This window comes from Nelusetta ayraudi, unplaced genomic scaffold, assembly GCF_046127955.1.
Source record: "Nelusetta ayraudi isolate G7.1 ecotype Tasmania unplaced genomic scaffold, CSIRO-AGI_Nayr_v1 ptg000135l, whole genome shotgun sequence".
Lineage (NCBI taxonomy): Eukaryota > Metazoa > Chordata > Actinopteri > Tetraodontiformes > Monacanthidae > Nelusetta > Nelusetta ayraudi.
Window position 1 is genome coordinate 13,711,670 of NW_027466185.1, and position 24,831 is coordinate 13,736,500.

Below are 24,831 nucleotides of genomic sequence, written 5' to 3' on the forward strand. Positions count from 1 at the left end.
CAGATGTTTGCGCTTGATGATTACAAGGATTTTAAAAAAAAAAGAATCTTCACATCCAAGAGCAAAACTTATGGGCGAAGACAAAAATCCATGAAAATGTATGAAATATGATTTTACAAGAGAATCAAACAAGTCTGACTTGTTTGAACAAGCTACAGATATACTTACAAAGTGCTACAAACACCAAAACCATATAATACACAAGCATAATTGATTAACAGCACAATGTCAGTGTGTGCAGTGCAGCCACACTGGTTTCTCTGAGAAGATAACAATGCAGGATTTCCATCCCACTCCCCTGTTAGAAAAGTAGTAGGTCGTCCCGAGGAATTGTGTACTCCGCCATGTTGGGAATCCCAGACACCAAGCAGCAGCTCAGGGCACTGCGGACAATGCCCATGTCGCACACCTCGAACCACTCACGAGTGTCCGCATCATAGCACTCCACTTTGCACATTGTTGAATTGCCATTAAAGCCGCCGACAACAAACAGCCGATCCTCATAAATCTCAATCCCAAAATTGCTGCGTGGCATTAACATGGGCGTAACTGGGGACCAAGAATTTGTTTCTGGATTGTAGGCCTCTGCGCTGCGTAGACGGGCAGTACCATCAAAACCACCGACCTAAAAAAAAAAAAAGAGTAAACACTTGATTGAGAAAGACACAAACACACCTGGGACTGAATATACCTAGCCAACCTAGCCTATACCTAGCCTTGGTAATATTTTTTTTTGTTTTTTTGTTTTAAAGTGTTTTAAAAATGTAAAAAAAAATGAACTGTGTAGTCAGAAAAAAGGCCTATATTACCATTTAATTTCTAATTTTTAAAAAGACACTAAAAAAACAAGACACGACAGATCATATATAAAACAACAAACAACATAAACAACATTCTCACAAGTCAACAAAAATAACCCAATGATGAAATTTTATTCACGTTATTCCTCCTCATTATTCCTGTGTCAGTTTAAAATGTTCATATTACTTTTCAGCATTGTTTTTTTTAATTTATTTACTCACTGCATAAATTTCGCCTGCATATGTAATTAAACCAAAGCCACTGCGTTGGCTCATCATTGAGGTGAACATCGTCCACTGGTTGGTCTCTGGTTCATAGAATTCACAAGTTTCGAGGCAGTCGAATCCATTGAAACCACCACAAATGTAGACCTGTAGATTGGGTTTCCACATCAGAAAGAGATTTTTTTTTTATTACATTGTACATCCAAGTCACATTTAAACAACAAGTCAACTTTGACATTTTGTATGTGCGTGCAGAACATTTGTCTGAATGTGCTTTTGTTCAGTTGTGTTCTGAGACCCTTAGTCATCTAGAAAACTTGTGTTTGTGTCTGCTGATATGGAACCCTTTTGTTTACAAAGCTGGGCCAGCCGCATGTACATGTTAGTAGTGCATTTGAATCTCTGCCTCTTCCCCCACCCATTGGAAGAGCTGCCCTACCACCATTACGTATAGCAAGAAGCTTCAACACAAGCTAAGGAATGCTAATTTAGCTAAAATGATGCTAAAGACAGTATAAACTCTGCTGTAAAACACCTATCAGTGACAGACCTGTATCGGTTAAGTTTAATTTAAGTGGCTTTGGATGAATAAAATAAGCCAAAACTGAGTAGGCACAGAGGCAGACTGGTCTCTGATGGTGGTCCCCAAGAAATATGCCTCCAGTACAGTCTAAAATTAAAACGAACAAGACTAGGACCCACCTTGTTATTGAACGCCGTGCAGCTGGCATCGCTCCTCTGTTCATGCATTGGTGCAATGATAGTCCATTGATTGGTCTCAGGCCTATAGCGCTCAGCGCAGTTTAGTCGAAGGAGTCCATCATGGCCACCCACGGCATAAAAAAAACCATCCAGCAAAACGGTGCTCACGTAGCTGCGCCGGAAGTACATAGGCGCCACTTCGTGCCACGTGTGCGTCCTCAGGTCAAACTTGCACATGCTGCTGAAATACTCCACCCGGTCAAAGCCACCAAGGCAGTAGAAACAGCCTTTGTAAACAATAGTGCCGTGGTATGCACGGGCTTCCATATCGTTTTCTACATTGAACCAGATGTCGGTACGAAAGTCATACGCCTCAATGCGGTTTGTGACATTTCTCATCCACCAGCCGCCAATAGCCAGCAGGACAACTGGAGGCAGACGAGGGCGAGCGATGGTGTTACGAACAGCAAAGAGGGGAGGAATGTGTTGCCTCATCAGGCCTTGGATCTGCAGGGCGTCATTAACCATTCGCAGGCACTCACTGTTTGTGTTCACAAGTTCATTTGATTTGATTGTCATATTGATGAAATCTTCATTTATCAAGGCCAGTCTGACCTGTATGAAAAAAGCAGTAACTTTTGTTATCTAGTGCTATAATGCTATACTTATTTATCAACAAAGCTATACTTTGAAGATAAGTTTGAATACTCATAAACACGAAGTCCATCCATAGTTGACAATTGTTTTTTTTTTTTGGTTTGCACTAATTCAGACTTTCCTACAAGTAAGAGGCTAGCACAAAATAGACTGTGGTGCTTTTAAAGCATCCAATTGCATGTTGTATTTCTTGCACATGCATATATTTTTTTTTAATTTCATACGGGGAAAGTCAAAAGAACAAAAACGTTTCCATACCTTTGAGAAAAGCCAAGCCAAGTGTTCTTTCCTTCCTTCAGGTGCTTGCGTGATCCATTGATGCAAGGCATTATATACAGATTTCTCCTGTCTCACAATGAGGTTGTCTCTTGCAAAGATTCCAGATATTTCCTCCACAGATAGCAATGACACCTCTGTGCTGCAGGAAACTTCCTCAAAGTTATCAATGATATACTGGTATGACTTGCGCTGCAGACGGGGATAGTAGCAGATGTTAGTAAACTGCCAGATGCCGATGCAGTTTTCAGGTGAGAGATGCTCTTCGAGGAAGTCCCAGCATGCGTGAATAACACCAATCACAAGTAGCTGATCAGCTGCAAAAAGTAGATCCTGCACAACGTCTTCTGTCACCGACACATTGCCAGTGTACGCAAACTGGATGATGAGCTGCATTACATCTGAGGACAGGTCCAGTATCTCAAAGACTGTCTTGCCAGGTCTTGACCAGTTTGTAAAGAGAGCTCTGTTGGTTTGAAGAGAAATAAATAAGCGATGTTCGGGATTACATTGTTCTCCTAACTGATTTGTAAGTCTTTACTCAATACAATGAAAACTGAATGGCTGATGACCTTAGATTGCATCTTCTAAAACAAGTTACCCTGGGACGATAGAATACCTTGAAATTAGATAACACATAATGATGTAGTTGTTGCTCATGAAGGTGAAAAAAAGTTACCAGGTTTATTTATTAATTTATTCTGGCAGTTGGCCTTACCTCATACAGCTCAGACTCTTAAAACCCTAGCAGTATGACACTAGTCTGAGATACCCTTTAAATAAAAGTACTTCCTCTGGAAACACTAAGTTATGATCTCATGAAAATGGCAAGAACATTTTTATCACAAGAAATCAGTCTACAGGAGAAGAGGACTAGACCTGACAATCAATGGGACTTTAACTTGATCTGACTTTGGTTGTGTCATTGTCTTCTTTTGGAATTATCTTAGCTCAAAAATCTGACTTTAAAAATACTAATACGTTATCATTATTGTGCCTGGTGTCTTATTTCACCTGAAGTATGGGCTGCAGTTACAGAGGATGACTTTGTGGATTTGAAAGTCAACATCTTGGATTCTGATGACTGCATCAGTTAAGCTTCCCTCAAGACGAAGCTGATTAATCACACAAGTTTCTGACATGCCTCTGTGATTCATGTGGCTTGTTCTCAGAATGCGACCATTCAAAGAGGTTTCCTGTTTCAGATTTCCGCCTTCCACTGTTTGTGCGTATGATGGCAGCCAGCACGTAAAGTGTTACATAACTGCCACCCTCAGTTTTACTCTTTCTCATGTTCCATGTTCTGCAACGCCAGAAAAGTGATAGTTTTCTTAAATTAGTCTTTTTCGACAGCTGACACCTAGAGTGGGTGACAGTCCGTTGGACATGGAATTTTAGTATGCAACTGCAAGATTCCTGTGATCTAGACTTTGATCTAGACTTTGATCAATAACGTTCCTTTCTGTTCAAAGATGGTACATGTTTGCAAAGGTTCTGTTGACTTTGGAACGTTGCCCTGCTCAGCACTTAATACAGGGATGAGATGTTGCATTTCACTTAAAATTCAAAACTGGCAATGATGTCACAATAAGGTATATTTATCATATTCAGAAAACCATGGATGGATACCCCCATTTTTATTGTGTTGACATTTAGATATAAAATGTCTAGAATGCAGTAGGACGAGTTGGCTGAAGTCATTCAGTTAGTCTTGTCGGCGGAAAAACTGAGTCTCGTAGCTCCTTGCTCTTCAAGTTGGTACTCAGTTGTGTGTGCTTAATTGTAGCTACTGATTATTTTTAGCAGCCAACACAGTATCACAGACTCAAAAAGTCCAAGCCAGGAAAACGGCACAACATAGATAATTAGATTAAAACTACCAGCAGGTTGTTGAGTCTGATAGCACCTCATACCGGTAATCAGGTAGTTTTTTTTTTTTCCAGATAATTTAAATGGGTACAATTTCTGTTTCACATAATTGAGCTTATCTTATTGGGTTAAGATGTAATAGTTTGTAGGAAGAAAAAAAAACTACCATTACTGTCATATAGTTCCAAAAACACTTCAAGGATAAGCCTCAGATATTTGACATCTGACAATATATCTTGTGTAGAGTGTAAGGTCATTTGTTCAGGTCCCATTGCCCTCAAAACCTCTACTGACAATAGACAGGGATTCCACAGCCACAGCCACTCCTCAGCGATACCTTTTCTTTGGTAAACGGCACAGGTAACATAGCCAACCCTACTGTTACACCTAGCTGGTTTATGGGTACGGTTGCAACATCAAAACAAAAGATGGTATAAGGTTTAGTGATACAGATAGCTTTATTAAGCCAAACCTCAAAAAGAGGCAAGGCAAAATAATGTAAAATGGCTGACAGGTGCTGTGAAATAAAAAAAACAAAAATAACACTGAGAATAGCAGTAGCTGAGTTAACTATCTTGAAAACAAGGAGAAAATAAAGTCTCACTTAACTACTCTTACCAAACAAAACACAATGTGGAGCATCTCTAAATCCTAATGTGTTTAATAATTGCACATTTCCAACTTGTATGTGAAATAAAGGTGAGAACACTCACTGTATTTTACTTTTTAATTCAGTTCATACCATTTCACGAATATTATGAAGGTTAGCTTTGCATTATATGTAAAATTTGAATCTCTGTATTGCAAATAATGGGCATAGGAAGTTACATTTAATATTAAAATCTGACAAAACACCAAGGGGTGGGGGAAGGGCAGACTGATCACAGGCCAGTCACAGCAGTTACATTAGTGCACCCCACATCAAGAATTGTGGCATTGAGGAATATTTAAAAAAAATAATAATAATAAATAAAAAGGAAAAAGTTAGACTAAAGTGCTTCTCAGAAACAGGACGAATAAACCTTTTTTTTTAAGACCCACATGAGGAAATTGCACATTACAATAGCAGCAGGAATTAGTGATAAAGAATATGGAAAAATACTATAGACAAGTTATGCTAAATACAAGTATGCATGCACTTTTATTGAGTTAATTGAGAGTCTAACAGCTGGACAAAGGATCTCCTTCACATACATTTTGGGTGCAGCATCCTGATACTCAGAATGGTGTCACTACAGTGAGACCTTGGGGGCGGAAAAGAACATGCACTATTTCAAAACCTAAATGATTATAGTGGCGATAGAATTCATATTCTATCACACTTGTAACTAGTCTTCATTCCCAAGGTTGATGAAGAAGAACCACTACTCCGATCTGGCAGCATTTAGTGGCATAGTATAGCATCAGGTAGTTTGTTTTCATTTAATATAGATGGGTACAGTTTCTACTTTGCATAAATGAGCTTACTATATTGTGTTCAGATGTAACAGTTTATGTCAACAAATTGTACAATAAATTGTCTGAGATATATTGATGAGTATATTTGATGATTAATCTTATGTACAGTGTAAATTAATTTGCCAAGGTCCTTCTTGCTTTCAGAAGACAAGACAGTATTCATTTTGTGCTTTAACGACAAAGTGTGCCAACCACTCCTCTGTGGATACCATTCCTCGGATAAGGACATCACCAGCCCAACCCCATTTGATAGTTTAGCGGGGTGTGTTGAGGAAGTGTGTAGATGGCCATGTTGGGAACACCAGGCACAATGCAGCAGGTCAAGGCACAACGGGAGATGTTCATACCATGTGCTCTTAACCACTCACAGGTGTCCGCATCATAGTATTCCACTTTGCATATGACACTGCTGCCATCGAAGCCACCAACAACAAAAAGTTTATCTTCGAATATTGCTATTCCAAAGCCGCTGCGAGGTGTCAACATCGAGGGAACTGGGGACCAGGTGTTAGTTTCTGGGTTGTAGGCTTCAGCACTACGTAATCGTGTATGGCCATCATAACCACCTACCTAGCAGAGAAAAAAATAACATCAATGTTAATACACATAACATTTTAAAGACAATCCAATAATTAACATGTTTTATTTGGCTGTGTCTTGATTTTTTTTCCCCCTCTTCATAGACGAGTTTGACTCACTGGCACAAGGCAGTGCAGCGTCTTCTCTGCTTCTAGAGCAGTGTTAGTATTTTTCAATCTTTTTTGGCCACAACACATTTTTACATTTGAAAAACCCCATGGCAGACCGCAAACCAATAATATTATAGAATTACAGTTTTTAGCCTTATAACGACAATATAGTCTATTTATACTCAGTGTGAAACCGGAGCCTGTTTAGCTGCACAAAAAGCTGATATCCTGTGAGGCATTGAGGGAGGAAAATAGGCTCACATTCCTTCGAAAGCAGTCACTTGATAATGGAATGTTATATATTTTTTAGACCAATTAAATAAAATTGATAATTTCTCACAGCACACCTGACAGTATCTCACGGTACACTGGTGTGCCATGGCACAGTAATTGAAAAACACTGTTCTAGAGTCTATTCACCTTAAACCCAGTGCAACCCAAAAACTAATCCAAAACCTTACCTTTTGTCAGAGCCCTATATTAGTTAAATAATTACTGACTTGATGTGCGCACATTACATTGACACCTGAGTTTGTCACTGTGGGACGCACTTTGCAAGGTTTTACTGTACAATTGCACTCAAGTGTTCACCACAGATGGTTTGGCATGTGGTGAGTGTGTGAAATATTCTGTTGACAGCTTTGCAAAATTTCTAGCAAACATGAAGTTCCCAAAATATTTTGAGAAGCTTGTACAGTAAATATACCTTCTACGACCTTGTGTGAGACAGTGAAGTCCTTGGTTACAATTCCATGGCTGCAATTTTCAGTTTTCATTTGCTATCAGAGTTTGCACTCTGCTCCCCCATACACATCGTGTGAAAACCACTTAAATAAGACAGTCGCCATGACTTTTGTGCCTGTTAACAAATGCATGCGCAATTTTTGATCATCCGCAAAACACAAATCAACATGCGCAATCTATCTGGCAATCAATTTTGCATGTCTTATTTGGAATCTTTGCAAATTCATGGCCTTACTGCATATATGTCGCCAGCATAGGCAACAATTCCAATTCCACTACGGCGGGAGCCCATTTGGGTGATTGTTGTCCATTGGTTTGTCCCTGGGTGGTAATATTCACAAGTGTCGAGGTAGTTTAGCCCATTGAAACCACCACAAATGTATATCTGCAAAGAAAAGGACCTTTGTCTTAATAAATGTCTTATCTTATCTAAATTGTCTTATCTACAAATAAATGAGCATTTGAATTAACATAACAGATCTTTGGACCAAAAGTTTTACATCAAAGAGATTTATTCAATACTTCTAGTTTTACTTGTTACCTTGTTATTAAATGTGGTGCAGCCAGCATCACTCCTCTTCTCATTCATTGGTGCAATGACTGTGATTGGTCTCGGGCGTATAGCGCTCAACAGTGTTCAGTCGAGTAGACCCATCGGAGCCGCCAATGGCATAGATGTGTCTCTTTAGCAGAACTGTGCTCACAAAGCAACGGCAAACGTGCATGGGTGCTACTTCATGCCAATTCTACATGATTAAGTCAAACTTGCTCACTAAATTGGAAGATCCCATGTTGTTTCTGCCACCAAGGCAGTATATATAACTGTTGTAGACCACTGTGCCATGGTAGGCACGTGCAGGTACCAAATAGCTTTGTACTGTGATCCAGTTATCTGTATGGAAGTCATAGGCCTCAATGTGTTTGATTAGGTTAGTTTGCCAGCCCCCGATAGCCAAGAGGATTGTGTCAGGCAGGCAAGGGCGAGCCACACTGTTTCTGACACCATTTAGAGGCCATAAGTATTCCCTGCTCGTCGATGTTTCTTTTTTCTTCCTCAATGAAGATTACCAAGAGCTTGCATCCAAGATAAAACCTTTTGAGTTTTTAAGTGCCCAGGTTCAGCAATTACAACGGGCAAGATTTTATCTGATTGCACATTTATTGTAAAGCTGAAAGAACAATTCTTTGATCAGTACTTTGATATTTTATTTCAATCAATTTGACTTTTATTTTAAAGCGCTAAATAACAGCCAAGGCTTTTCAAAGTGATTTACACAATCCAAGCAATGAAAAACAAAACAACTGATCCATCCTTAGCAAGCATGAGGTTTAGTTTGTTTCATTTATATATAACCTTAAGAGCAAAGAGCATTTGCACCAAAGTACACATAGGCATAAAGACCAATGTCAAAACAAACCAACATCAAAAGAAGTCAAAGTTATTAAAATCCATGGTGATCAGATGAAAAATAAAAACAGATTAAATGCCATTAAAAGTCAAAGAGTAAAAATTGGTTTTACGGTGCTTCTTAAAACCTCAACCAAGTCAGCTGTTCTAATGGCTTCTGGCACACTAGATGTGCATGTGAGTGTGAATGGTTGTTTGTCTCTATGCGGCCCTGCGATGAACTGGTGACTTGTCCAAGGTGTCCCCTGCCTTCACCCTAAGACCGCTGGGATAGGCTCCAGCAGACCCCCGTGACCCTGAGCCCGGGAAGAAGTGGGTATGGAAAATGAATGAATGAATGACACTGTTTAAGAGTTGAGGGGCTGCAACAGAAAAGGCCTGGTGCCCCTTTTGTGAATGAGGGATAACCACGGTCTGAAAATTTGAGGGTTCTGGTGGTGGTGTAAGGGGTCTGTTATGAGATAAAATGAAGGGGAAAGACCATTGAGGGATATGTAAATAAACAGAGGAATTCTTTCGTGTGTCCTAAAATGAACAGGGAGCGTAATGATACACGAATGGCAGTGATATGTTCTCCCGCTTCTTTGATCTTGTTCATAACTGGGCGCAGTGTTTTGGACTTGTTAAAGGAGAGAGATGGCAGTCAGAGTAACACCTCATTAGAGGTAGTTGCGATACCCAAGACTGGATGACATGAATGCACTGATACTCCTTCTGGGTAAGAGAATGATAGAAATACCAGATTTTTGAGAGGGTGATAGGAAGTGCCTCATTTTTGAAATGGTTCTCTGCTGAAATCAACTGAATTTACATGCCAGTTAAACGTGAAGTTAGTGTCAAATAAAACATGCAAGTTCTTTGATTTGAGTTTTTGAGTAACAGCAGCAGTAAGATGAGAGGAATAGAAGATTAAGACTACGGTCTTGTCCTCATTCAGCTGAAGGAAATTCCTAGCCAACATTGTTACGTTTCGTGAAAACAGTTTTGTATTTGGGTGATGTCAGTCTGGCTTTGGGAATTGAGGGTGAGGTAGATTTGTGTATTATCTGTGTAAAAACAGAAAGTGATGTTGTGTCTTTGGATATTTTTTTCCTTGCAGGAACATGTACCAATTGAAGAGAAGTAGACCTAAAAGTGAATCCCACATGTAATTTCTGTTTGTGTGGAGGTGGATCCACAAATGTAGATCCAAACTAATCAATGACAGGCCTGGACATGCTGACCTGGTGTGACAGGTGTTGGAGGATAATTTCGTGGTCGACAGTGTTGAAGGCTGCACTGAGGAAAGCTCTCCTAAGTCACCCTTAAGAGGGCTGTCTCTGTGATGTGGTGTTCATGGAACCTGACTAGAATTAGCCAAGCATTTTGTTTTGGTTTAAGAAGGACAGCATCTGATTAAAACATTCTTTTATAAAACCTTGTATAGAAAAGAAGCTTAGAAACAGGCCTAAAACTGTTTAGAACAGTTGGGTCAAGACCTGGCTTCTTGAGGACTGGAGTGTGGACTAAAGGCTGGACTATGGCATGCTTGAAATAAGATAGGACAGCACTGGTGGCTAAGGAACTGTTCAAGATTGCCAATATGCTGGAAAAAACTGCATCAAGTTGCCAGCTAGTTGGGTTCATACTTTGGGTTCCATCCAAGCTAGGGTGATAAAACGGGGTCAAAGTTATTAAGACGAAAAAGGGTTCTCTATCCAATGATAGGATTTTTGGAGGACGTGAGATATTTGATCTAATGCTGCAAGGAGTCTTACAACTGCGCACAACTGATTTGGAAGGAGTTTGTAGAGGGGCGGCTCCGCGTTAATAACACAGTTCATGATGTTAACAGAATTCTGGGGTTATGATCTCTTGATAATGATATGAGAGGTTTTCTTTAAATTTCGTACAATGGAGTTGTATGTAAGCAAACATTCCTTATGTAATTACATAAGATACATGTCGTTTTTTTTAAAGACATACTTACACTCCTTTCTAGCACTCCTTGCCAACAGAGCATATGAATTCAAACAGGAGTTTGTTTTTTTTCTTCTACCTTTTATTTTGAAAGGCAATGGAATCTAAGCTAGACAGACATGGTCTATTTGTGTGAGTATTATGGCACCTTGTGATACAGGTCATCAGATAGTTTTTATTCATTCAATTTAATTTAGATGGATGCAATTTCTACTCTGCATAATTGAACTTACTGTATTGGGTTAAAAAGTAATAGTTAGGCAACAAACATTCTAACATGAGTGTAACATCTTTCAAAGAACACAGTACAATAAATTGTCCCTGAAATATATTGATGAGTATATATTTGATTATTAATCTTATGTACAGTGTAAAGTAATTTGTTAAAGTCTATGGTCTTAGCAGTTTAGACAGTATTGATTTTGACGACAAAATGTGCCAGCCACTCCTCTGTGGATACCATTCCTTGGATAAGGACACGGGTAACATCACTAGCCCAACCCCAATTGAAAGCTTGGCAGGGTGTTTCGGGGAAGTGTGTAGTCAGCCATGTTGGGAACACCCGACACAATGCAGCAACTCAAGGCACTCCGGAAGATGCCCATATCACGTGCTCTTAACCACTCACGAGTGTCCGCATCATAGTATTCCACTCTACTTGTGGTGGTGGTGCCATCGAAGCCACCAACAACAAAAAGTTTATCTTCGATTACTTCAATTCCAAAGTTGCTGCGAGGTGTCAACATCGAGGGAACTGAGGACCAGGTGTTAGTTTCTGGGTTGTAGGCTTCAGCACTACGTAATCGTGTATGGCCATCAAAACCACCTACCTAGCAGAGAAAAAAAATAACACCAATGTTAATACACATATCATTTTAAAGACAATCCAATAATAAACATGTTTTATTTGGCTGTGTCTTGACTTTTTTCCTTGTCATGGAGAGTTAAATCACTGGCAGCGGCTTCTCTGCTTCAAGAGTCTATTCATCTAAAACGCAGTACAACCCAGAATTAACCAAAATATTTACCTTTTGTAGGAGCCGCAAGTAAATGTTCACAGACTTGGTGTGCACACCACAATGACCGTCCATGTGTTGCTTTCTGATAAGACCAATGTTATATGTCTAAGCAAGCATAAAGTCCCCTAACCATTTTGTACAGCTTCTACCTTTTACCACCTTGTGTGAGACAGTGAAGTCCTTGGTTACAATTCCTTGGCTGCAATTTTCAGTTTTCATTTGCTATCAGAGTTTGCACTCTGCTCCCCCATACACATCGTGTGAAAACCACTTAAATAAGACAGTCGCCATGACTTTTGTGCCTGTTAACAACTGCATGCGCAATTTTGGATCACCCGCAAAACACAAATCAACATGCGCAATCTATCTGGCAATCAATTTTGCATGTCTTATTTGGAATCTTTGCAAATCAGGTACTAGGTGTGTGCAGTGTTTCATGGCCTTACTGCATATATGTCGCCAGCATAGGCAACAATTCCAATTCCACTACGGCGGGAGCCCATTTGGGTGATTGTTGTCCATTGGTTTGTCCCTGGGTGGTAATATTCACAAGTGTCGAGGTAGTTCAGCCCATTGAAACCACCACAAATGTATATCTGCAAAGAAAAGGACCACTGTCTTAATAAAACAGAACATTTTTAGATCAAAGAGATGTAAAATTTAAATTTGCTGTGTTCACACCACCATCACATACTGACCTATTCCACACTTGAGCTATTCAACAATTTTGTTTCAATTGTTACCTTGTTATGTAACGTTGCACTACTGGCATCACTCCTCTTCTCATTCATTGAAGCAATGACTGTCCACTGGTTGGTCTCAGGCCTATAGCGCTCAGCGGTGTTCAGACGATTAATCCCGTCGTAACCGCCAATGGCATAGATGTGTCTGTTAAGCAAAACTGTGCTCACATAGCAGCGACGGAAGTACATGGGTGCCACATTGTGCCACGTGTGCGTGTGCAGGTCAAGCTTGCACACACTGTTGAAATACTCCACCCGGTCAAAGCCACCAAGGCAGTAGAAACAACTGTTGTAGACCACTGTGCCATGGTAGGCACGTGGAGGTTCCAAATTCCTTTCAACATTGACCCAAAAGTCGGTGCGGAAATCATAGGCCTCAATACATCTAGTTGGATCGTTGCCACTCCAGCCACCAATAGCCAAGAGGATTTCTTGAGGGAGGCGAGGACGAGCAACTGTGTTTCCAACAGCGTAGCGAGGAGGGAAGTTTTGTCTCATCAAATCTTGGATCTGCAGGGCATCTTCCACCATGTGCATGCATTCAGCATTTCTACTAACAAACTCATTTAGTTTTATGTTAACATTGATGAAATCTTCATTTATCAAGGCGAGGCGGACCTGCAAAAAACAGCAAAACAAAATCCAGGATGAAACAGTATTAAATAACAGGATATAGTATTGGTTTATGCTTAGACATCAAAATGAACGTGTACAATTTTGTTTTTAAGAAAGGCCAACATTTTTAGGGGATATGTAAAAATACACAACTTCAGCTTTTAATATATGCTCAATGTCAGTGTCTTAAAACAAACAATGTCAGTGTGTCAAAAAGGAAACAAGCCAGCTCAAACTTCAAGTTATGAATCAAACACAAAAATGCAGTGACTGAAGAAACATACCTTTGACAAAAGTAAAACCAAGTGGTTTTGTCTTTCTTCAGGGGCATAAGCAATCCATTGGTGGACAGCCTTAAACACAGATCTCTCGTTTCTCACATTAAGCTCGTCTTTTGCGATGATTTCAACAAGATCGTCCACAGAAAGATTCAAGACCTCTTCGCCGAAAGCAACCTCTTCAAAGTTATTTATCATATAGTGGTACGCCTTGTGTTGCAGTTTTGGGCAGTGGCAGATGTTGGTTAACTGCCAAATACCAATGCAGTTCTCTGGGCTCAGTCGCTCCTCGAGAAAGTTCGAGCATGCCTTTATGACTTCAATCACGACGAACTGATCGGCCGCGAGAAGCAGGTCCTGCACACTTTCCTCCGATACAGACACATGGCCAGTGTATGCAAACTCAATGATGAGCTGCATCACGTCTGCAGACAGGCCTGGTATCTGAAAGAGCCTCCTATCTGATCTAGACCAGCTTGTGAAGAGCGTTCTAGGGGGGTTTGTATGGAGAGAATGTAAAATTGACTGTTCAGTACACACTAATGACAGAAGTTATTACGACATAAAATTGTCTGTGTATTTCTTTTTCGGTAAAATGTATAACAAAAATAATTTTGCAGCAAAGTATTTATGGTTTTTATGTTCATATTTAGACAAGAGAAGCCTTTTACCATAAAACAACACATCCCATTGCAAGGTTGACGAAATTAATTGACGGACTTATCTGACCTGGTAGCACCTGCATTTACATTCTTCCACGGTGCATTAAGCTACGTAAATATCAGCTGTAAAGTATTCAAAGCCACCAAATTTTCTACTAATCCTGATACTAACTTACCTGAAGTATGCACTGCAGTTACAGAGGATGATTTTGTGTATCTGAAACTCCATATCTTGGATTTTGATCACAGCGTCAGTTAAGTATCCCTCCAGGCGGAGCTGGTTACACACACACAACTTTGACATGCCTTTGGTATTTAAAGTTTCTCCTTGCCAATATGTGTCTCTTTACTTCCTCTAAGAGCTGTCACAGGAGCGGGCATCCTAAAGCATTGCATTACTGCAATTTTTGAGCGTTTAGTTTTCAAGTTAGATGTTAACAAACACTCAAGTCTAATAATAACAAGCAGCACCCAAACCCTTTTTGACCTTTGCTTTTCTATGAGGTGTATGGGCATCTGGCACCCGAACCATTGCACTACTGTGACTTAAGACGTTTTGCTCTTCCTGATGTCATATTCTGTGTACCCTGGTGGAGTTATCCAGCCCTGCAGTCTTCAGTTTCAATTGTGCCTTTACACTCTACCTTCAAATATTTTAACTGATTGTACATGTTAATTGTAAAACTAGTAATTCTTTGATCAGTACTTTGATAATCCCTTTTATCTTTTCTTTGATCTTGAACATTTTTAGTTTAAGTAGGTATGAAGTATAAATGTCACATTTGGACAACATTAATTCAGAGTCCAAGTAACATTGCGACCAAATGTTTTCAAACTTCACTAAAAATATGAAGATGTATCTACACGTTAATTGTCCTTGCAGACTTTTGAAGTCTTACATGGTTTCACATGAAACATAAAAATAGTATTTTCACCGCTGTTTCTTTAAGGTTGGTCAAGATTGATATAATTTCAGTGACCAAGGCCATATGAAGCTGAATTCGGCTTAGCTTTCTATCATTGTTTTATTCATTCACGTTCATTGGGAGGAACCATTGGAAACGACATTCACCACCTTGCTCATTTTTGCATAACACTGTTCAAAACAAACACAAAACACAGTCAGGCTGTTCCAAAACTACCAATCTAAAGTACTTGCTCACTCAACATGAGTGAAAAGGCCGTCTTGGCATCCAAAGTAAACAGTGGCAGCAATAATCTGAGAAAACCTTCTTCTCAAAAAGTGAAAAGTAAGGGAGTACCTAAGAGCTAATTCCGCAACTTTGATTGAGAGAGAAACCCAATATTTTCAAATAATATCTGTTGATTTGAGCTGAGCTGAGCTGTGTGTGTGTGTGTTTGTGTGAGTGTGTATATGAAGGAGGGCGTGTGAGTGTGTGTGGTGCACAGTCAGCACAGCGCACGTGCAGGTGTGGTCCCACAGGTGAAACCCAACAAGGAGATTTGAGAGGAAAGTGCTGCAGCTTGCTGCTGCCTCTGCTCCTTCCTGAAAAACAGTTGCTGGGAAGCTTCACTCTCTTGCTGCTGCAGCTGCTCTCTCTTGTTCAACATTCTATTTTGCTCCCTCTTGCATCTTCTGCTTTGCATTGTGCTTGGCCTTTTTTTTTTTCTTCATGTTTTGATATCAAATCTAATTTATTTATATAGCACCTTCCCTACAAAGAATGTAACTCAAAATGCTTTCAAATTATGGCAGGCATATGACAGATTCACCCTTTTGTACAATCCATTTGTACAATGTGAACAGTGGAAAATTAAAAGTGAAGGTAAAACTGCGTGTTTGTGTTTTTTCTATTTATTTTGGACATTGAATGCAAAGCATCATTTGATTTTGTTACAACTGAGATGAAAAACTTGTAATTATTTGAAAACAAAAAAATTGCAGAATATGTCTCTGAGTGTGTTATGCGTGTGTCCATAAATCAAAATTTGTTTGATTTATTGTCTGACGCCCCACCCCTCTACCTCCAACACACACACACACACACACACACACACACACACACACACACACACACACAAAGACCCTACATGGCAAAAATCAAAGAACATCTTTCCGTACTTCTTGCATGTACTAAAAGTGAAACGACTTTATTTTCATTGAATTTCAACAGGGTGTTTGGAGAACAAGAGTCGACACTTTCCAGAAGGGCCACTGCTGCTCTGTTATAAAACAGAGGGTGAAGATTGACAGACACTGAACTCTCCCTTGAACCAATTTCCTTTGTAATAATTTTTCAGCGTGTCCTCGTCCCTGAGCTGGCTAACAAACTGTTCCCAAGTCGGCTGAGAAACTGTAACTTCGGCTTAACGGGCACAAAAGCGCTGACACGAGTGCACTAACGCGCACGTACACAGCTTTATTTTACCGGTCCACCAGGGAACTAAACTGCTTACAGGACACACTGGTTGAAGCCCTTAATGACCCGAGGTGTGTGTGTGTTTGTGTGTGTGTGTGTGTGTGTGTGCGTGCGTGCGTGCGTGCGTGCGTGTGCATGCGTGTGCGTGTGTCCATCCAGCATGTCTGTGCTTTTGCATGTCTGTATAGCTGTCAAATGTGTTTCTGTTCACCTTGGTGCATTGGACACCACTAAGTGTCACATCTGCATTCACGTGTGTGAAAAAAGAAAATTGTCGCTGCAGTCAGACGGCTCGGTTTCATGCTAGTCACTTTTAGTTGCGGCACCTCTGACAGTTTTACTACCACTGCCCATGCAAATTGAGCATTCACAGTGAAGCTGAATGCATCTTTGTAAATGCAAAGATTCGTAGAAAGTGATTATTAAAAACATTAAAGCCTGCACAGTGCAAAGTACAGCAGCAAGCAAAAAGGTACTGAAAACCCCAGACAGAGAACGGCACATTCCACTTTTCACGCACAGTCTTTTGGTTGCGCTCATTTTACCAAGTGTAGCATTAATGCTCGGAAGTCAATTTCAGTTCATTCCTACAGCTTCTTCCCTGCATAAAAATGCACTTTTAACAGGCCCTCAACAGCAGGGAGTGCCAGCTCGACATTGTGAGAGACAACAAGAAAATTATTCAAAAGAGGGAGGTCCAAATTAAAGAAGAAAAAGAGAAAGACATAGGGAAAAAATAGAAAAGCTCTCAAGTCGACAGTGACTGGACATATCCCCAGTGTCTTGGATTTAGGACAGCATTAAAACAGTAGCCTAAATTGTAATTTAAAATGCCAGATTCATCAATAAATTAGACCCTGACACACATTCTAGTCCCACTCTGACTAACATTTAGAGAATCTGCTAATGTGGAGCTGTGAAGAGGAAAAAAGATTATACAGTTTGTCTTAGAGTAAAAAAAATGGAAACGGGTTTGATTTTAATGTTAACTGAAGTTTTTTTGCCAATAGATTTTAAAGTCAACTTGAGCCAGGCACTGGAGAGTTGACACAGGAACGGGAAAGAACCAATAAGAAACTAACACTGGTTGAGGTAGCAGACAGCTGACGACACACTAGTGTCATGCAGTGCTAGTTACTGACCAAGTCACACAGTTTTCTGAAGTTGGCTATATTTTAAAGAATATTGGCACGTGGATGCTTTTATTTTGTTGGTTGCCAACAAAAATACTTGCCAACAAGAATATATGACGGTGTATTTTTGTGTGTTTTGTTTTGACAAAAAAAAACAAAAACACAATTTTGGTCTTTTTTTAGAAATTTAAGAAAAAAAATGTTAATGTTGGAAATGTGATTTATATCATTGAGATTTTGAAGTGCCTCAATGGCAATTTGATTCTCCTAAACTCCTAAAAGTCTGCACCATTAATTTGTATGCACATGGGGAAATATATACATGTATATACAGTACAATATATATATACACCCACACACACACGAGAACATCTCCAAGTTTTAGGTCAAAAATGTGAAGCATCACTACTCTGTAGAAAGAGTACCGTAAAGATTGAGCCATCAGGCCTGCATGTACTGATTAATGTCAAATTGATATTTCTTTAAAACTATAGAAATTTGACAGGAAAATGAAGTGGGTCCCTTAGGCTAGTCAGCACACAAATGTGTGAGACGTGTGTGGGTGTGGTTGGGGAAGGGGTCAGTGACAATGGAAAGTGGAGGATGACGAGACTGGACAGCAGCAGCTGAGTCAACATGTGGCCAAGTTCGGTGTGTATTAATAAAGGAAAACAGGTGAGCTTCTTACACGTAGACATGTGCACGCATGTGCATGCACACGCACAAACATACGCACACACATTCCAAGAGGAGGGATGAATGATGTAACGATGTGAAACGATTATAGCCGTCTCTCTCTCTCTCTCTCTCTCTCTCTCTCTCTCTCTCTCTGTCCACATCCTCTCCTCCTCCCGTCTCCTCCCCTCCTCTCCCATCATCTTGTTTCTCCCCCTCCCTTGTTTATTGTTGCGTTTGTCCTCAGGCGAATCTCAGCCGTGACTGTCCGCTTGCGTGTGAAGGCGAATCGTCCGAGAGTGGTTCGGTGCTTTATTAAAGGAAAACCATTAGCCGTCTGCTGGACTCTGGTGCTCCCCCACCTCCTCACAGTCGCACGCACGCACACACGCCGGCACGGACACACATGCACACAAAAATGGTCTATTGTTGCTTCCCGTTGCTTTTATCCTTCGTAGAATATGCATGATGTTACCATTACCGCACAGGGGACAGGGAGGAAAGCCGCTCTCCACCCTCCTCCTCTCTCCCCTCTTCCTCTTCCTCTCTCTCTATGAGATAATAACTGGGAAGAGTAGAGGGGAAGGAGGGGAGCGGGAGGGGAAAGGCAACAAGCGCACTTATCTGATGACTCAGGATGCAATCAGTTGATTTCAGCCTGCTTGTCGGATCGCACGCGCATGTTTGTGCCTTTGTGTGAGCTTTGGCAAAAAAAAGAAATCCAAACCTGTTAAAACACCGTAAACATATGCATAACTTTGCTTTAGTTACAGGTGTGCCCCTGTACTGTTTAAAGGTGATTTTTCGTGCACCTGTTGAGAATAAGACAATAAATTCAGGAGGTAGGAGGGCTTAGTCGTGAGTTTAACCTCCCGTCCTGCAGGGGGAGCCCCTGAAAGGTTTGAAGATCAAAAAGACCAAGCGGGTCGCTGCCTTTCTAAGATGAAGCTGATGAAGTTGCTCACCCAGCTCACACCCCAAAAAGGTTTTTGACTTCGGCATTAATGGGCCAATAGAGCATGCAGAGTAGTGTCACTTTCCATCGTGCTTCTGTAGCTCACATGATCTTTGGCCAATCCGAGCGATCCTGGAAAACGTCACTTACAGACACGTCAGGATGCAATCAGAACGAGCTGAGACACAGCCCATGTTTTTTTTTCTTTGCTGCAGTACCTCGAGTGGCCACTGGAAGAAAAATCAGCCAGCCGCCATATTGCCAGTCCGGTATGCAGTTCTTATAATACATCCATGGACTCAAGTCAAAGGGAGCGGCTACTGGGATTTACTTCCCTCTGCAACAGATTGTGTCGCTCACGCCGCCACCTGGTGGTGGTGCACAAAACACGCTTGACTGACATTGTTTCAGTTGGCTTTGGAAATAAAAGCAGTAAAAAGAAGAAGGTCAGAAGACAATAAAGGGATGGACAGCAATGAAACGGAACGGAAGCGCAAGGAAGGAAAGGTTACACAAGGGAGGAGAATAAATCTATTTCCTCAATCTTTTCCTATATTGCAGCGCAGATTTGTTAGCCGTGTTGGTGCTGATGGCACCTGCAGCCCCGCGTGTCCACCATTTAATGAGTGAATCACAAAGATGCCCGTTAAAGCTGCTGCACCCCAGGAGTGTTTACTGGACCATAAAAACTTATGTTATGTCATCTTGGATGAACTAACACGCACATGCACACAAACACGCACCACACACACACACACACACACACAGCTGAGTGTGTGTGTGTGTGTGTGTGTGTGTGTGCAAAAACACATTTTTTTCTCTCTCTCTCTTTTAGGAGAGGAAACAAAACAGTTGATAAACAAATCCATCCTCCTGTCAAAAAACAACAACCTGGCAGTGTGCCAACAGGTGCCACGCAAGCACTGTAGGATTTATTTGGTTTTGTGCAGAACAAATATCAAAATGTTGGGTCAATATTTATTTATTTATTTATTCTAAACATTTCTACTCAGGTTGGCTGAACGCAAATGTGTCCAAAAACCCACGACTTTTGCTGGAGGAGAAAAAAAAAAAAATGAAGGCTCACCCTCCCTTCTGTTTTTACTTCCTCCGTCTCTTCCCTCGGGTCTGCCCCTCCTGCTCCAACAACAACACCTCGCACGCCGCTTCCTTCCACCCTCCCCGTCACCACGCCTCCGTCATCCGATCAGTGGAAATTAATGGCTTTTATTTCCACGGCATCGCCATGGTGATGAATCGTGTCGTTAATCATCGTATCGCCCGGGTGACGAATCGTGTCATTAATCAGGATTTTTCTTTTCTTTCTTTCTTTTTGTTTTTTTTCAACGCTGGAGCAGCATGTTCAAGAAAGCGAGCGCCACACGTTGGTGATTAGCCAATTAATACACGTGCACGCAAACACACACATGCACACACACTCGCAGTGAGAGTGGAGCGTCCCTGCAGAGCTGGCGTACAGCCAACCGGCGGAGTGACTCCATCGCCGCCGTCGGTTTAATCAAACTGTCACTGTTGCGTTCAGGGCAGACACGTCCACGGCGAGCGTCGAGAGTCAAATGGTAATGTGATGAACAAACGAGCAGGGCGGGAAAAAAAAAAAAACAACAGAAAATTGTGAGGCAAAATTTACTCAACGCAAAGCACGGCGCTTCTGCTGGCCGACCGTGTATCGAGATCGAAACACACAGACGCGGACGTCGGAAAGCAACGGAGGGCCGAAGCACTCGTGCGTTTTCCTGAGACAACAAGTTAATTTCCTCTGCGATCATTCAGATCTCAAGTTATATGTTTCATCTCGTTATTTCACGGGAAACAGATTTGTTTACTCAAGAAGCCGAGTTATCTATCTTGGGGAAACCAAAGGTGAAAACCGAACAATCCTCAATTCTACTCTCTGTTTTTATCCGATCAATCTAATGTTTTATTCACGCGGCAACAATGACGATGAGTGTTGATTGGTCGAGACTGAACTCCTGAAGAGTGTGTGTCGACTCGCCCGGCCACTTCTTGGAACCCTCCGTGCTCAGAGCTCGGACAACTTCCGACTCACGCACGAACCATGTGAGACTTGTGAAGTCGAAAGCAGAGCTGCTATTTCCAGCTCCTGCAGTGGCTAAAAAAGTAGCAAAAAAAAAAAAAAGAAATGTCCAGAACCTTCAGCAACAGTGTTAGTGGGTCGTGCCCTTCATCAGGGTCAACGCAAAGCTTTAGAAGCCTCTATTGCCAGCACTGTCTCCGCGACATCTCATCGCTGTTTGGCTGTCGTAGCCGCATTAGAAAAAAAAAAAAAAAAAAGAATACCACACGTACACACACACACACACACACACACACGCACATACACACACACACACACACAGACACACGGCTTCTCCCAATGATCTCAGATGAATTTCATCTGAGATCATTGCTTCATTAGTAAAGCTCTACTTGCTCAGATTGATTTAATTATCAAATCAACTATAAACGTGTGTGTGAGAGAGTGAGTGAGAAAGAGAGAGAGAGAGTGGGAAAGACAGAGAGGGAGATTATGCACTGATCTTGGCTGACATTGATCAGTCAAGTCTAATTGGGAGCATCTAGCCGTGTAATTGATTCTGCTACACTTCACAACTAGATGAGTTCAGCAACATCAACAACACTGATTCACGCCGAGGAAACACAACTGCATGCTGAACCAGACTGAACCGGGCGCAAACGAGCTGAGCCCAGATGAACTGAGCCATTCTTCTTCTTTTTTTCTTTTTTAACCCCCTCCCCGACTGCTGCATGGTCACCTCATCCTTACTGTGATGATGGCACACTGTGGAATACTTCATTTGGTCATTTGAACAGCAACGACGACAACAACAATTCAGACACTTTCCACAGTCAACGCAGTGTTAGAGCTCCTAAATTATGGCTATAACAAGGCTTTAAGCTAAAGGGGCTGATAATATTACGTACACATAAAACAAAGTTAATTGCTGACCGGAGGCGACGCGTAATCAGGGCAATCCACTTTGGCCACTGCAATTAGAATTCTAACTGCTCACTGTGGAAAAGTTAGCGGGGCGGGAGAGTTTAGAGCACATTTAAGCCGCTCATAATTGATCATGGGCCGCGCACGGAGCAGGAGGCGGTGCGTGCTTTATAGAGCAAAGACACGAGGAGGAGGAGGAGAAGGAGGAGGAAGAGGAAGGGGGGCCTTTCACAGGGTGAAGGGTGGGAGCCAAAATATTATATTTCTAATTATTTTTATTCATTATTTTTGATAGGTGTTAAGGATGCAATATTAGCAGGGCAAATAGTCTGCTTATTATCTGCTGCAGTAAAGCAGAGTGAGCATTTCACAAAGACAACATCTAGAGGCAGAAAAAGAAAAGCAGGTGATGATGTTTTCTAGACTGCACTGCATGTTTTTTGTCCTGTTTAGCTTTTGGTCTAAATATCAGAAATAATAAACATAGCGCCGTCAACTTGTCGCTGAGGTATTACTGCGCCATGAGAAGAAGATATTCCAACACCACTGCCCCTCCATACAGTCATCATGTCAGAATCATTTCATCAAGGGAACTATTAAGCTTCATTAGCAAAATCTTGTAATTAAAAAGAAAATAACACAATTAAAATATAAGCCAGGTGAGCAACCTGTATCACAAATTGAACATTACATCATAAATGAGATAAAACATCTGTTTCTGATGAGGACGGTGCTGGAACAGCATCATGGGTACTGTGGAGGAGTGGGGGGGACTAAGGGAACTGAAGTGGGAACTGCCATCTTCACGCACCCGCTCAGTCTGAATGAAAAAACATAAAACCCCGGACGCGAGCAAAAAAAAAAGTATACGGGCAGGTCAGCGGCGGTGGTGGCGGCCGGGAACCAGCGCCAACTTCAGTGTGCACTCGTATGCGTTAATCTGCGGGTGTGTGCGTGTGTGGCGAGGCTTAGTCATGCTCTTGTGCCTCTGCAGAGCTGCCTTCACACAGAGAGAGGGAGAGAGGGAGAGAAAGAGAGGGAGAGAGAGAGAGAGAGAGAGAGAGAGAGACACGCACACACTACACCTGCATCCATCTGGCCAGTCCCCTCTGATAGTGGAGGTGTGAAACAGACAAAATCAGTGGACTGCGGAGGGACCAAACGGGGAGGAAGTGGGGAGGAGGGGAAAAAAAAGAAAAAAGGAGGAAGAGACGCAATATTAAAGAGAGATGGAGAGGAGGATAAATGGACGAGGGGGAGGAAGCAAGGGTGAGAAGGACGGCGAAGGCGGGGGAGGCAGAGAGTGGGAGAGTGATATTAAACACGAGGGAGCTAACTGAGCAAATTCACCTGCCCACTCCTCCCTTCGTTTTTATTTTTTTTTTTATCCCTCCTGCCTCTTCTTCCCCTCTTTTTTTTTCCCATCTGCATCTCGCCGCCCGGCTCCTTCCTCCTCTGTCATCTGTTCCTACCCCGTTTCGCCTCCGACTCCCCTAATTAGCTCCAAATCCTCTTAGATCTCATCTCACCTCCCCGTCCGCAAAAACACACACACACACACACACACACGCAATTGCAAAGGGTGGTGGTGGTGGTTTTTCTGTAAAAACCAAACAGAAATTGTGTTGACCTTAATGAAGGAAGAGTGGGAATGGAGGAAGGCCGCATCAGCGCTTTCTCAAACACCGTTTGTGGGCTCGGGACCTCCCTCATGTGAAGCTGTCGCGCTATCGTCCGCACCTTCTCCTCGTCTTCGGGCAGACAAAACTAGAAGTTGCTGTCGGGCCCCTTGCTGGTGTTCTTCAGGACAGACGTCCTCCTCCGTCATGTTTTCCTCGGCACCAGGGGGCAGAGCAAACGTCACGTCGGCGACCGGGGTGGGCTGAAAACAATCGCTACCGCATTGTGTCGCCGTCCTGTTGTGTGATTTAAATTGAGCCGAGGCCAGTTTGGCTGCTGTTTTGCCCAAAAGGAGGCAATTTTTTTTCCCAGCTGGACAGAAAACCAACAGGGATGATTTAGCACAAAGACGTGTAGCACAAGGATTTTATTGCTCTGAGCATTTTTTCTATTTATTTGTTTGCCTCCCCCAACTCCCACCCCGCCCACTGAATCGCCGCTAAGTTTTTGCAAAGAACCGAGTCTTCATTCATTCTGCATTTACCAATTACAGGGTGGATTCGGCTGCAGCAGCAGCAGCAGATAAAACACTTCCTCTGTGAATAGAGTTTGCCTAAATGGAGAAGGAAAAAAAAGAGAAAACATTGCAGCGACTGCGGCTTGCCAGTTTTGTGAATCTGTCATATGTGTAACAGCTACAAACCCACAAAAAAGTCTTTTTTTTTTGCACAGCAATTTAAGCAACAGGGGATCGCAAACGACTCCCACCGTTTCGCCTTTCCGACTACCTGTGAGTTATCGGCTGACACAGCGAGCTGTTTGTTTAAACGTCTTCGAGGGAAATGAGGAGGAACAGCAGCTGTTTGGGCACAAACATACAGGGGAGTGCCATTTCAAATTGGTCGATTCTGGGCTTAGTAAGGGACGGAATTATCTGGAAATAGATCTAGGACGACGGCAACAAACCTGGCAGCAGCTTC

General features: G+C 41.8%; 2 protein-coding genes and 1 pseudogene across 2 annotated transcripts; all 3 read right to left on the reverse strand.

Annotated features, from left to right (window-relative positions):
* Positions 1 to 37: 37 nt before the first annotated feature.
* LOC142877138 (kelch-like protein 10) lies at positions 38 to 4,057 on the reverse strand. Its single transcript, XM_076011527.1, has 5 exons — positions 3,675 to 4,057; positions 2,643 to 3,126; positions 1,728 to 2,342; positions 1,023 to 1,172; positions 38 to 625 (listed from the first exon to the last, which is right to left on the reverse strand). Exons 1-5 carry the CDS (start codon positions 3,815 to 3,817, stop codon positions 302 to 304), a joined length of 1,716 nt encoding a protein of 571 aa, XP_075867642.1. The 5' UTR covers positions 3,818 to 4,057; the 3' UTR covers positions 38 to 301.
* Positions 4,058 to 6,045: 1,988 nt separating this feature from the next.
* Positions 6,046 to 11,276, reverse strand: LOC142905130 (uncharacterized; annotated as a pseudogene).
* On the reverse strand, positions 10,716 to 14,796 carry LOC142877140 (kelch-like protein 10). The gene is made up of 5 exons (XM_076011531.1): positions 14,281 to 14,796; positions 13,449 to 13,932; positions 12,550 to 13,167; positions 12,253 to 12,402; positions 10,716 to 11,617 (listed from the first exon to the last, which is right to left on the reverse strand). Exons 1-5 carry the CDS (start codon positions 14,406 to 14,408, stop codon positions 11,279 to 11,281), a joined length of 1,719 nt encoding a protein of 572 aa, XP_075867646.1. The 5' UTR covers positions 14,409 to 14,796; the 3' UTR covers positions 10,716 to 11,278.
* Between the last annotated feature and the right edge of the window lie 10,035 nt (positions 14,797 to 24,831).

Excerpts from the sequence above, each read along its gene's own strand:
- LOC142877138 (XM_076011527.1), bottom strand. The coding sequence starts at position 3,817 with ATGAATCACAGAGGCATGTCAGAAACTTGTGTGATTAATCAGCTTCGT. Across the intron at positions 1,173-1,727 it reads GCACGGCGTTCAATAACAAG|GTCTACATTTGTGGTGGTTT; the intron begins GTGGGTCCTAGT and ends CCCAATCTACAG. Across the intron at positions 626-1,022 it reads ATGCAGGCGAAATTTATGCA|GTCGGTGGTTTTGATGGTAC; the intron begins GTGAGTAAATAA and ends TTTTTTTTTTAG.
- LOC142877140 (XM_076011531.1), bottom strand. The coding sequence starts at position 14,408 with ATGTCAAAGTTGTGTGTGTGTAACCAGCTCCGCCTGGAGGGATACTTA. Across the intron at positions 12,403-12,549 it reads GTGCAACGTTACATAACAAG|ATATACATTTGTGGTGGTTT; the intron begins GTAACAATTGAA and ends TTTTCTTTGCAG. Across the intron at positions 11,618-12,252 it reads ATGCTGGCGACATATATGCA|GTAGGTGGTTTTGATGGCCA; the intron begins GTAAGGCCATGA and ends TTTCTCTGCTAG.